The 14,784-nt window shown below is 33.8% G+C and overlaps 1 protein-coding gene across 17 annotated transcripts in view; it reads left to right on the top strand.

Annotated features, from left to right (window-relative positions):
• Window positions 1-14,784, top strand: part of LOC125074446 (phosphatidylinositol 4-phosphate 5-kinase type-1 alpha) — a 76,458-nt gene that overhangs the window by 2,485 nt on the left and 59,189 nt on the right. For all 17 annotated transcript variants that reach the window (XM_047685805.1, XM_047685809.1, XM_047685808.1 and 14 more), the window contains exon 3: window positions 13,451-13,589. In XM_047685805.1, coding sequence (XP_047541761.1) covers window positions 13,451-13,589 — 139 coding nt within the window. The remainder of the gene's footprint in view (window positions 1-13,450; window positions 13,590-14,784) is intronic.

Here is a 14,784-nt window from a genome sequence, read left to right as displayed (position 1 = left end):
GGTATTTTAAGGATTCATCGATAAATCTATTTCGAAAGTTGTTGAAATTATAATCGGAGTTTGGAAGTCAAATTAAAATAGATATATGTGGTTGAGTGGAATAGTGTTGTTTTATAAATAAATTTATATAAATCAAGAACCATTTTTAGTGTATATGTTTACTCTGTTCGATTGGGATAGGTTATATGTTCATTTATGATGGAAAAATGCAGATGAAGATAAGACGTTATTTATATTTGATGAAGTAAGTTCTTTCATTATAATGGCACTTAATTTGACCTAGGAAGTTATCAACTACTAAACAAATTCTGGTTCTGGTTTCCAAGTACCATTGAAATTATTTTATTCAATATAGTCATAGTAAAAATTACCAAGGATTTGGTTATGGAAATACCCTGACTTGGGAAGAACTGTGAACTCTATAGTATATAGTGGTTTTTGTCGATTTGTTTTTAATTTTTGTATTATGAGGCGATCCTTCCATAGACAATAGAATGGCAAACATTGGGAATGTTCTCTACAAATAAGTAAAAACTTAATTCATAATATAGCAGATTGTTAAGATGACTGAAATAATACAATAAAAATAATAATAAATTAATTAAAATTTAAAAATACAAAACAAACTATAAACAGCCAAATATTTAAAAAAAGGGTGGTCAAGAATCATCTTGTATTGAATAATTTCATTTCGTAATTTGAAATCGCTTCGACACTATATTTATCGAATCCACTTCGTCTATACGGCTGAAATTGATATACTACTAAATTGGAGAGACAGTTACTCCTACCTACCTAAAGTCCCTTTTTATTGAAATTGATGTGTCACGCGACTTTCTAAATCAACAAGGACAATACTCGATATTATTCGTTCTAATGTTAGTTTATGTTGTCGTTTTTAAATTCTCTAATATAAAGTAATTGATAAAAGTAGTAATAGAAGGTGTACTATAATATATGGAGATGGCCCAGTGGTTAGAACGCGTGCATCTTAATCGATGATTTCGGGTTCAAACCCAGGCAAGCGCCACTGAATTTTCATGTGCTTAATTTGTTTTTATAATTCAACTCGTGCTCGGCGGTGAAGGAAAACATCGTGAGGAAACCTGCATGTGTCTAATTTCAACGAAATTCTGTTACATGTGTATTCCACCAACCCGCATTGGAGCAGCGTGGTGGAATATGCTCCAAACCTTCTCCTCAAGGGAGAGGAGGCCCTTAGCCCAGCAGTGGAAAATTTACAGGCTGCTAATGCTAAAAAAATGCTATAATATATTATTATGTAAAATTCATTAAGATATTAAATTAGAGATTTATTTTCAATGTCAACCACAGAGGCTAAGTTTTAACAAAAACACATTGACTCACTCGCGACTCAAAATTGATAAAACAGTCATTGTTATTTGTACGCTAAAAACAAAAACAACTTCATTTTTAATAATAAACGTAACCTAGCGCGATGTTTAGTGAAACGATACCCAAAGTGTTCTATATCGGGTCCATGTAGACCATTTTGGGTACGTGAAAAAAAAAAATTGATCCCTGATATGTAAATGTGAACCAATATTTCGAAACTTTGCGTTTATTCAATATTTTTTTTAGGCATTTCCAAACCTATGACAGATTTTGTCTTGATTTCATTTCATTGTAAACTGCAAACCGCTCTACTCATTTGGTGCCTAATGATGGAACCTTTTTTAAATATATATTTTTTTTAATATCAAATAATTTAATTAGAATTGAAGTTTATTGATAACATTTACTTTAATTGTATGTATGTCGTAGTAGCTTCGCACGTTTTTCATTTGTTATTTTTTTAAACAACCGTAGCGCCGCTCTCTAGCCGCTCTCAGGCGGTCAGTAACTTCTTTTAAAAGATTTTTAAACAATTAAGTATTTGTTAAATCGTAACAATATAGTAAATTGCATTCAAGAATCCTCTTTATTTTTCTTCACATCAACGGCTGGAGTTCTTCATAATGAGACCATCATCGATTTTTTTTATGTGCAGCTATCGTCCCATAATCAATGGGACAAAAATCGATTTACGCTATTAATATATAGAATGTGTTATAATCTGTGGTCAGTCGCAAGTCTATGAGCAGATGGTTATGCATAGGGTAATATTTGAAGTGACAAATAGTATTATATTCACATTTTGATCGTGTAAAGCGTGTAAGGCGTGGGCCGCGGCCCACGCGGCCACGGTTTTGCGATTAAATGGACCTCGCGCTTCTATAGCTAAGGGTGTTAGTGCCGGAGGAGATATGTCGACATCAGTTTTGGACAGTTGATATTTTAATAATTTGTCAAGTGCGGAATTGATATATTACATATATTTCTTTCGTATTTTAACTCCACTTACATATATACTCTCTCTCTATCAGATACTGTCACTCTTTCACGGCCAAACCACTCAGCCGAATTTGATGATATATCGTATGACGAGCGAGCGCAGCCACATAGCAAATACTAGTATAATATTTGCATTCATATAAATAAAAATAATCAATAAAGAAATGTTACCCCCAATTTGTTTAAACATACCAATGTATGTAAATTTTCATGGCGTTCGGCCACAATATCGTATTCTATTAATCTCTATCCTACACACACGTCCAATTTCATATTTAATCTTCTTTAGGTACCTTTTGAATTTCGATACCGCGGCTCTTGTAAAGTATGAATAGGTATCGGGTACTCTTTCAAACCTTCGTCTTCCTTATATTACGTCCTGTATTATGTGTAGGAGTAATTTATATTTCTGGTTTCTCATTTATGTATAAATGTACGTTAAGAATTATATTTAAATATATTTATAAAGTAGAGCGTGTGATGTTTGTTACTTTTATCGTCTTTACTAATATTATAAATACTTACTCGGTGGTAGGGCTCTGTGTAAGCCCGTCTGGGAAGGTACCACCCACTTATCCGATATTCGACCGCCAAACAGCAGTACTAAGTATTGTTGTGTTCCGGTTTGAAGGGTGAGTGAGCCAGTGTAACTACAGGCACAAGGGATGTAACATCTTAGTTCCCAAGGTTGGTGGCGCATTGGTGATGTAAGGGATGGTTAATATTTCTATCAGCGCCACTTACGATAACGTGCCCCATTTGCTCATCCGCCTACCTATATAATAAAAAAGTGATAACTCAGTTTGTCTGTGAGTCTCACGGCTAAACCAGGGAAACGATTTCAATGAAATTTTGCATGAAGCGAACTTGAACTCCAGGAAGGGATATTGGCTACTATATCATCTGTCGACCGACCATTGAGACGTGAACGAAGCCGCAGGCGATAAGTAATTGTTCATATTTTGTAACAATTTGATTAAGCTTAGTAGGTTAATATAAGGTTTACTGGGTTAATTGTTTGTTCCACTTTCTACGATAAATATAAGCGAATAATGTTTGAATGTGTTTTGTTATAACACATCAACAAGTCTATTAGTATTTAACTTAATTAAGATATACGAATACACGCGGGATAACCGCGGATTTATCGCTAATGCCCAAATAAATGTACATATTACAAGAATGTTTGAATGTCAAGGTATTCGAGATAATCATTCGTTATCATTTATTTATATAAATAGGCTACGATAAAGCAGTTCAGTACTTCTTTCTCCTGTGTTTGTAAATCGATTTTTGATTTATTTTGTTTAGTAGTTTTTGACGATATAAGATTTTAAATAATGTTTTTTTATTTTTTTTTTAAATACAAGTGAGTTTATTGACATAAGAATTGATAACATTAAGTTGCTTAAATATATATATACAAATATGAATTAAAAATAATTACTGTATAAATCTTGACCGCGCGGAATGGTGGGAAAATTGCTAGCAGCATTTCCCCGTTGAATCGCAATTCCGATCCTGTGGGCTAAAAACGAACCAGCCCTCCTGTCACCAGTGGAGGCAATAAGGCGAGGTGTTATACTTTTGATGAAGGTTTTTATTAATATTGATTATGGTATGAATGGCATGAATTTAAGGGTGCATGGGACATATATTTGTGCGCCCCAGCACACCGGATAAACCACAAAAAAGCAGCGTTACTCACTCTGTCTTTTAGGGGGATATCACGGGGGATCGCTTGGGCACGCTACCGTGTCGCCCCTGAAACACTGTGAACACTAGTCTAAACTTATAAAATCATTTGTCACATGACTATCAACATACACTTAAAACTACGGACTCGAGAAAGCTAACTTTGCAACATAGGTTTTTTTTTTAATAAAATAATTATATACTAAGAATTTTTGGAAATTTCAAAAAGTGAGAGGAATAGAAATACCGTTAACTTTGTATGTATTTTACACGTACGAGAAAGGGACAGGTAGACCAGTGTTTGGAGAATTTGTTTTAAATCTATTGTTTGTTTAAGAGCTAGACACATAGCACAAAGTATTAGGTATTCATTGCTTTGCTTCATCATGATTGATTTCGACCAGTTTTAATAATCACATTTTTTACCGTGATTAATCAAACTGTAGTGAACTAGATAGATGCCCCCTATATTCTGGCTCACTCGCCTCTTCAAATCGAAACTAAGCAATACTAAGCATTACTGTTTGGCGGTAGAATATCTGATTAATGAGTGGTACCTACTCAGACGGGCTTGCAAAAAGCCCCAGCAGCAATTGAAAATATATTTAGTTTAGTTTTTTTCTTTGTCCGTCAATCACTTGAAAACTATTAAAGTATCGTCCGTAGATGCTTATTAGCTAGATGCTTAATTTTTTGTAATCCGTTGATCCTTCCCCCCTTTTTTTGTTATTATTGAGGTAATTTTATAATTGTTAGGCTATTAAGATTGAAGTCTTATTGTGTTTTGTTTGTACGGGGTCAATCTTCAATGTGATAACTAAACTCCCGGGGTAAATGAAATATTAAAAAAAAAGCTTAAAGTCTTAATGAAGCCAATAATTGAGTTGAGCCAATGGTTAGAACACATGAATTCTAAGGTAGGATTGCGAGTTTTAAACCGAAATTAGTACAGATTATTTGCAACGAAGGTCTTTTACGCGGCTCTTAGTAGAGTAAACTAGCAAAAGTCGTCACGAAAGAAAAATGACGGTGGCCCCTTTAAGCGACCTTTCCTTCTCATTTTCTTTCTATCTGTATTGTATACGGTTTTATATAAAGTGATTTATATATATAAATGATGAGTACATATCTATACAAACAGCTTTGCACAGAGTTACTCCAAGGAGGGGGGGATGGTCTTTAAATTAAATTTATATTATAAAATGACGATTTCAAACTGTTAGAGCCTGAAGTAAATGATATTTCCGATATTTTTCCCTTAAATACTTATAACTACAATTCTCACCTGAATCGGAACTGATAGTTTAAAATATTAAACCGTACGGATTAAACAGCTTCCGATGTTTCTAACGATCGAACGTGCCGTGGAAAAATTCCAACGTCTTTTACGTTTAACCATGTTTGCCTAATTCCATCACTATCGTCCAATAAAGGGATGCCTACTAGCAATTCTCTTTGCGTTTTTTTTAAATGACTGTTTCCAAAGTGTCTATCAAGAACGTTTTAAAGATTCTATTTCCCAATCAAGAAACATCGTTCACTTAATTTATAATATTATAAAGTTTAAGTGTTTGTTCGTTTGTTTGGTTGAAAGCGCTTATCTCGGGTACTACTGGTTTGAAAAATTATTTCGGTGTTAGATACCAATAGGAGCGGAGTATCAATCAGAAATGTTGCAAAAACGGGGGAGAAATATTATAGAGTCGAAGTTATATAAGATAAAACTTATGTATGCAATCATTAACAGTAGTGCTATTTGATCGGATCTGTAGATAGTATGTGGATCATTATTATTATTTATTTAAGTAAGCCGGCCCAGGACGTCAGTGCGCCCTAGCAGACCGGTATAATCACTAAAAAACAAGCGGTACCCTCACCGTCTCTTCGGGATCGCTTTCGCATGCTACCGTGATGATAAGTTTGACACCATGACACACGGCGACTTCTATATCGCTAGGTGATCTGTATACCGTTAAGCCGAGTCTTCATTCATATATTTACATTGGTTAACGTTATTTACTGAGTTTTTATTTAAACACTCATCCCTCTCTTACTGTTATCATTGATTTGATATTCGAAAGAAGAAGACAGCTTTGTTTAATTAATCGACTGAACACATACAACGATATTTTTAACTGAATCCCTTAATATTTAGATATTATTGTATAACATAAATGTGGCTTTTATTTATTACTAATTAAAGTAAATAGTATATTGTGTGTGTGTGACGTTAATGTTTTTAAGTGCTATTGTCTAAAATTAAATTGTGTGACTTTTTTTTTCTTTTGTGAGCGTGGTAAGTCAAAAGTCCAAAGTTATACGATTGAATTTAAATGTATTTTAAAATCATCTCAAGTAATTATACTTTAGACTATAATCATTAATTATGTATTTATTATTTAAATTTGATTGCTTAAATATTACATAACGTTCGCTTGTGGTTATAGACAAGAAATTATTTTTAATTACCAACCTGTGATAAAAAGTATTCTAAATTTAAACTTTCGAATCGAGTTTTAATTTGAACGAATTTGCGACTAGCAGCGAGTAGAGAGCTATATTACATACTAAGCTGAGACTGCGGCATCGCCAGCGTTAATTTCGTAAAGGGCGAGAGTCTTTTAAAACTGACTTTTTAACTGTCAGACTTAACTTGTCCACTAGACGACAAAAATGTACGTACACTTAAAGTTATGATAAGTTTTGAAGGACTCGACTGATTTTGATGTAATCAATACAAAACGGTACCTTGAAGTGCTCTAGATCAAACTAATTATTTAATTTTGCAATTTTACAAAATAGTTGTTTTGATTATGATAACTTGAAAATACCTATAGTATATATATATATATATTGACTTAAAAAGTCGCAGTTATTTTTAAAATCACAGACAGACAATTCAATTATATTTATTTATGTATAATATATATTAGGTATGTTTCTTATTATTATCCGCTACGACACGCGCCTTTACATTCTCCGAACTCAATGGAACATCGGTGTGATCTTCGTGGTTGGATGGTATAGGAGTCGATGTGATGCAACGCCATCAAGAATCGAGTTAGAACAAAGTGGTTGTTAATAAAATCTCCATAAAAATACACATACGTGCCAACTTTCATGGTATAAGGCCAAGCAGAGTAATAATCTCAAAGTATTCTTTACTAATACTAGCGATCCGCTCGGCTTCGCACGGTTTCAATTTATAAATAAAATATATTGTATTGATATAATTTATTTATGACTATCAGAAATAATGTAACTTACTTCGAATAATTTAGATTTTTTAGAATTCCATTAATTGGTTCCGAAGATTACCCCCGTACATATACAAACAAACAAATATTCCTTCTTTATAATATTAGTCTAGATATTATTATTTACCTTTTGGTAGATACCACCCACTCATTAGATATTCTACCGCCAAAGTACAGTACTCAGTATTGTTGTGTTCCGATTTGAAGGGTGAGTGGGCCAGTGTGAGCTACAAGGACATAACATCTTAGTTCCCAAGGTTTGTGGTGAATTGGCGATGTAAGGAATGGTTAATATTTCTTACAGCGCCATTGTCTTTATGCGGTGGTGACATCTTATCATCAGGTTGCCCATATGCTTGTCTGCCAAACTATACCATAAAAAAAACCTAAATATATTCCATAAACATATACGACCTCGTCACAATTATATATGTATAGATTTATGTAAGAAAACAATGCGGGATAACCCGTAGCCTGGCGGACAGCCAGTTCGATTCCCTAAATGGACATATCGTGAGATGGTGACTCATATATTATTTGCATCGGACATTGACCTCTCTTTTATATAAAGATTTTTTCTGATATACTAAGTTACTAACTGTATGTATAATCGTACCTTATTCATGTTGATTGTCTTAGATTTTAAGGGTAAGTGAGCCAGTGTAAACACAAGTACTGACGGAATTCTGTTATTAAAATGAAAATATTCTTCATTAGAATTAGTTCTTACAAGCAATTCATTGTCATGTTACAAGGTTAAATTACGAAATATTTTATGTTCGTAAAGTATATTCCAATCACAAGAGGACAAAAGCCAAATAAACAAAATTGGACCTCAAATTGATGCGATATAATTGGTCGAGAGCTTGAATAATCTATGGCATTCACTATGGACTCTCGAAAAAATGCCGTTTTGAACATCGAAACCTCGGAAGTAAAATTAAAGTAGATGTATGTAGTTACGTGGAGAAGTGTGGTATTATAAATAAATATTAAAAGACACATTGATCGAGAACTGTTAGTTGTGTACATTTTTAACTTGGCCGTTTCATATATTCAAGTCATTTGTAAAAAAATACATTGGTAAATAAGGCATATTATTCGATACAAGATTATATTTATGATAAAAAAGCGTGGAGTTAATGCTTGTTGACTTCCAGGCAGGAGACATAACATACATATATAATTGTATTTAACTAACATGACTGTAATTTTAGATATTGAAAAAGAGTAACTACGGAGTTTCTTGCCGGTTCTTGCTCGGTAGAATCTACATTACCAACCGGTGGTAGCTTTACTTTATATAGTTTGTTAAATGACGATTCAAAAGTGCTTGTAAAAGCCTACTTGAATAAAGTATATTTTCATTTGATTTGATAGCAGAGCGTTTAACCAATCGCGTGGAATACGTAAATCTAAGATTTGTTAATCTTTATTCCTCCTTCGATTGGAATAGACTCTAGTGTAGATAATACCGAGAACAACCGGAAGGAAACTGGAGTAATTTTTTTTAAATATATATATATTATTGTTGGTGTAATGTCGGTGTTAATAATGGCGTTATATTATGCCAATCTCCTCGGGCAGAAGTGATTACTTAGCATGGGAGACGGGAAAATGGGCTCATTTTTCTGTCTGCCTTTCTGCTAGTAAATAATAAAGTAGTGCGTTATCTAGAGGGTCGTGGGTAAAATAAAAATTATGCTTAGTTGAATAGGGTAGTTTTATGTGATTTATGGTTTTTATATATAATTGTTGTAGTCAACAAAATGTATTATATGACCTCCGACTTGGCGTAATGTAATCTTACTCCGTGTAAAACTACTCGATGTGAGATTCACTTTCACACAAAAACGCCAAATAATTAAAAAAAAAAACATATTCATATGATGTGTAGATGTGTGTGTATATAATTAGTCGTCGGATGAGGAAAAGGGCTGACGGTAAGTGGTCACCACTGCCCGCAGACATTGACGCGCTAAACTATTTTTTTATGTCCCTGGCTGACTGGCTTAATCAGTCTTCAAACCGAAACACAACAATATGAAGTATTGCTGTTTGTCGGTAGGACTTAATGTTCAGTGTGTGGTGGGTATCCAAATGCGATCGCCCAAACCAAGTATATATGTTTTTTTTTTTTTTATGGCATTGTTTGGCGGACGATCATATGGGCCACCTGATGGTAAGTGATCACCACCGCCCATAGACAAAGGCACTGTAAGAAATATTAACCATTCCTTACATCACCTATGCGCCACCAACCTTGGGAACTAAGATGTTATGTCCCTTGTGACTGTAATTATACTGGCTCGCTCACCCTTCTAACCGGAACACGACAATACAGTGTACTGTTATTTGGCGGTAGAATATCTGATGAGTGGGTGGTACCTACCCAGACGGGCTTGCATAAACTCCTACCACCAAGTAAATGTATTAGAATTGGAATATAAAAACTAAAATAAAAGAATAAATGTGCCCTTAGCGCCCGGTTGATGTGGAAACAACGAAATCGATTATTCTATTAAAATAACTTAAATAAATAAAAATATATGGAATAAAATGTATAAATATAGAATAAGATCGATCGAGCGTCATTCTGTTTGCCGTCATAGCACGCGAGTCAATCTCAACGCAATGCAACGGACGTTTTTGTTGTGCTATACGCTAGGGTAGGTATACGTTCAAATGTCACCTGATGCTAAGTGGTCACCACAACCCATAGATAATTGTAACCACTGTAAGAAATGTCAACCATTCAGAATTCCACCAGATTTTAAGTACCTTGTCCTATAAAAAGGGACATAACATCTTTCTCCTGACTGAATTTTACAGATTGCTGTGCCAATCTGAAGTACCAGTCAACTCCGCGGGACATAGTTGTAGATTTGCACTAGTAGGTATGTGCAAATAAACAGATGTACTCCTCACTAACTTCGGGACTCTCGTAACGCAGGCTCAGAACTTCGCGAGGGACGCGATTGTAACCTATGGTTTCTTAGAATTATTTTACAGTAGAAGTTTTAATATATTTTTTTGAATACCTCATTATAGTATTTACATAATTGTATTTAACTAACTTAACTTTGTAACTTCTGTAATTAGTAATTTCTGAGTTTCTTGCCGGTTCTTCTCTGTAGAATCTACATTCCGGTGATAGCTATTGGTATAGTTCTGTTAAATTACGAATCAAAAGTGCCTGTAAACGCCTACTTGAATAAAGTATATTTTTATTTTGAATATTACATAAGCGAATCCCTAGGTATATAAAATCTTGATACATCTTTCATGGGGCAGGGTATTCGTTTCAACAATAAGATTCTACAGTTATCTTAACTTTTCTTACTAGAAATATTAAAGCTCATGTAAAAAAAACCTTCGTAAATAAGTCATATTACTTTAATACAAGATTATATTATATAAAATGCATGGACTTATATACTTATACTTGTTGATTCATATTATACATTGACTTATATATTTATAGTATATAATTTAATATATGAGCATAATTAATGAGAAAAAGGTCGATTCGGTTAAATATTTGCAAAATTATAACAGATTTACACAGAGTATATATATATTTTTTCTATAAAAAAGTAACACAATATAAAGTGAATATTTGGCTGTATGATTTCTTCCCGTGACAATTTTTGTTTTTTAATTATCCATTCCGTTCGTAGATATTAAAGTTGGGTTTGGATTCGAAAATAAAAATTTTATTCTTGTAGCAACATAAAAATAACATTATGTTATTGAAAATTGATAATATATCGATCTTAATAACTGAACGGACGTTTTTATCGTATTACCGACTGAAAATAGCTCCTAAACCGATATAGATAAAACTTATACCAGATGATGCAGCGTGTTTCGTGATGTGTATGTTGGCTTGGCGAGTTATGAATAAAGGTCTACGTCTTTCTTTAAACTTCGAACTCGCTTCATACCAAATATCATCCAAATCGGTTCAGTAGTTTGGCCGTGAAGCGTAACAGACAAACTGACAGTTACTTTCATTTTGCTGTAAACATTATAGAATAATATCAATTTCATTAAATAAGAACGATAACTGATTTCAAGATGACATAAAAATTTACCTTCGCAAACTTTTTTTTTTTATTAGTATTATTAATCTGTCACAGTCAGTGTAAGTTCTGCCTAATTATTTATTAGTTATTCATGTCGTTGACCCGAATATGTTGGCATGTGAATGGTTGAAACGTAGGCGTTTAGGGGAAGTGTAACGTCACGAGCACCGCGGCTAATTTGGTATGAATTCTATTTTTAGGGTTAATTTATTTTTGATTGTTCTTTTTATTAAAACATCGTTATAATTTTTTTTTCGTCTAGTTGTCAAACTGATATTGATAGTGTGGACTGTGCCTGCAATAACAAAAAAACTTCATATGATATAAGTTGATCAAGTCATTTTAAACCTATACTACCGATTCGTCGAGTCATTTTAGTCTGTCTGGGTATGTACCGATGACTCACCGAGTATTCCACCGAAACGCATCAATGCTTTGGATTGTTGTGTTCCGGTTTGAAGAATGAGTGAGTCAGTGTTCCTGCAGGCACATAACATAATAGCTCCCAAGGTTGGTAGCGCGTTGGTGATGAAAGGATTCGCTTCGATTCGATTTATATTCCTTACGACGCTAATGTTTACGGGCAATGGTTGCAATTTACCATTTAAAAAAAAATCATAATAAACTTTATTCAAGTAGGCTTTTACAAGCACTTTTGAATCGTCATTTTACAAAGTATTTTGAGTGAAGTTACCACCGGTAATTAATCAATATTAATTCATGGAAGCTGCTTCATTGAAGGTCCAAAGGGTTTTTATATAAATGATAGGTAATTTCTTGAACGAAACGAACGAACAGCTGCTTGGCTAGTACTTGATCGTAATGAAAATTGTCAAATTTGACAAACACAAAAAAGCTCCCTTGAGTTACACCGATTCTTCTCGTGTGTGTTTTCCGAGTCGATGGCTGTTTACTTTGACTAATTATTAATAAGTAGTAAGTAATAAATCTGAATGTTTGTTTGTCCTATATGCGTTCCTAAACTAGTAGTTATGGATCACTACTGATGATTTTTCGACTGATAAACCCGACAGCTTCTAATAAGCCAATAACTTCTTCTTCGGGCAAGGTGTCCGTCTCGATCATTAAAATTCTGCATATATTTTTAACTTTGCCGATCCATAAATTTAAATCATTTGTAAATAAATACATTAATAAAATAAGCATATTATTCAACAAAAGATCAGAAAGACGAAAAAAAGCTTGCAGCTAATACTTGTTGACTTCCAGGCAGGATATATTATATACACATGTAATTGTGTTCAACTAACTTAACTTCGTATTTTAAATGTTGGAATGGAGTGTCTTGCCGGTTCTTCGCGGTAGAATCTACATTCCGAAACGGTGCTAGATTCACTTAATATAACTCTGCTCTCAAAAGTGCTTGTAAAAGCCTACTTGAATAAAGTATATTTTGATTTTGAACAATTTGAAGTCAAAGTCAAAAATCTTTATTCAATATAGAAGTGTTTGCACTTGCTTATTGATTGTCAAAAATCTACCACCGGTTCGGAATTTAGCACCTCGGACCTGAGAAGAACCGCCGAAAGAAACTCAGCGGGGTATATTTTTTTTTTTTTTTGAAGTGAAATAATTATATTCGCTTTATAGCACATAGTTTCGTAAAGGGTTACGGTATTAGTTATATAATAAGATTCCACAGTTATCTTTAACTTGACCCATTAAAAATTTACAGCTCGTGTAAAAAACCTTGATAAATAAGGCATGTCACTCAATACAAGATCCGATCAAACCGTTCGACCTGGCATTTGAACCCAGTACTAAATCTAAATCCTTATATCAAGCCACTAGACCACCGCGGTAGTCCAATTAATGACAGTGTGATCGCTGGTTTAAACGAAATCTTAACATTAGTAAATACGTAGTATAATTTACTGCGCGGTACAGTCGATATACTAACTATAATGAACGCGGATAGCGAACACACGTTACACGATAAGGTCAGAAGTTAATACATTAATTGTCTATCGTACATAATGGATAATTCCCATATAAGGCGCAGTTCATATACTCATTAATATTTAATATTTTCAGCCGGCGGTGGGCCCCTTGGGGGCGATCAGCAAGGTACATAAGTCTGATCGTAAGATCGGTCACCGGCGTGTCGGGGAAGGCGGCGAGATTACGTATAAGAAGATTCAGTCTTCACAGATTATGGGATCTATACAACTCGGTAAGTCTTTAAATAATAATAATAATGTAAAAAATGGGGTGATATTTGTTTGTTTGTATGTTGGGGGGGTGGGCGTAAATTCTGGAACTAATGAGCTATGCTATTTCTGAGTGTTTTAGAGTGTAAATTGTGTTTATATCATTTTCTCTATTAAGAATAGTATCCGTGCGATGCCATGGCGCGTCGCTAGTTATGTTATATATATATTTTTAATTTGTATTTGATAGTCACAGCTCGTATATGTCCAACCGCTGGGCGAAGATCTCTCGTTTCTCAGCTAATGTAAAGTTTTTCGAACTTGTCTTCACGATTCTATAGTGCCCGTTTCCTAGAGCTTGAACTTGAGAACAAGATTTCTTGCGAAGTTTTTTATAGCCAAGGAAAGATTTTAAACACATTAAAATAAAGTTCTATAAACTGAGTGCTGCTTGCTTGCTCGGATTTTAACTCGCATCTATTGTTAAGACTCACGTGTCTTATTCGACGTACCATCGTGGATCATCCTAGATGCTTATCGAAACATCTTCGATATATATTTTGTTTCGTTTTTCTTTAAATATAACGGTTATAAAAGATCTCGCATTTATACGGATATTATAAATGCGAAAGGAACTGTCACGGCAAAACAATTGATTTTGATGTAATTCGGTATGAAATAACGTGTACGGTTGCCAGGCGTCCGGATAAATCCGATCATAGGCTTTTTGATTGCGTGTCCGGCCAAAATATACGGTGTCTGTCGTGTACCGGCTTTTGTTAGGATTTACATTTACATTTTATTTATTTATTTATTTCGCAAACGAAATCAATTTGATTTTATTTATATTTCATTAGAATTTATCGAGATTTATGATAATAGACAGAAAAGCTTGATTTTACATTCAATTTTATTTACCTATAAATACAGGGACAAAATCTTCAATAATGTAGGTTGTCCAGCTTTTTACCCAAATGTCCGTTCAAACTGGCTGGTTTGTCCGGCTATTAGGTTCGGCGATCTGGCGATCCTAACCACATGTAAGGACATTGAACACAATACAAGTTATATGTACCGCACAAAAAAAACATTCACTTCCTTGTCTCTAGTTAGATTTGCATGACCATTCGTATACTATTACTCGTATACGTTTCTAATTCACGAGTTAAAAACTTTACGAAAAATGAATGATCTAAATGAGAAACAAAACAAAAACAC

This window comes from Vanessa atalanta, chromosome 27, assembly GCF_905147765.1.
Source record: "Vanessa atalanta chromosome 27, ilVanAtal1.2, whole genome shotgun sequence".
NCBI classification, from domain to species: domain Eukaryota; kingdom Metazoa; phylum Arthropoda; class Insecta; order Lepidoptera; family Nymphalidae; genus Vanessa; species Vanessa atalanta.
This window is presented reverse-complemented; position numbering and strand designations above follow the sequence as displayed.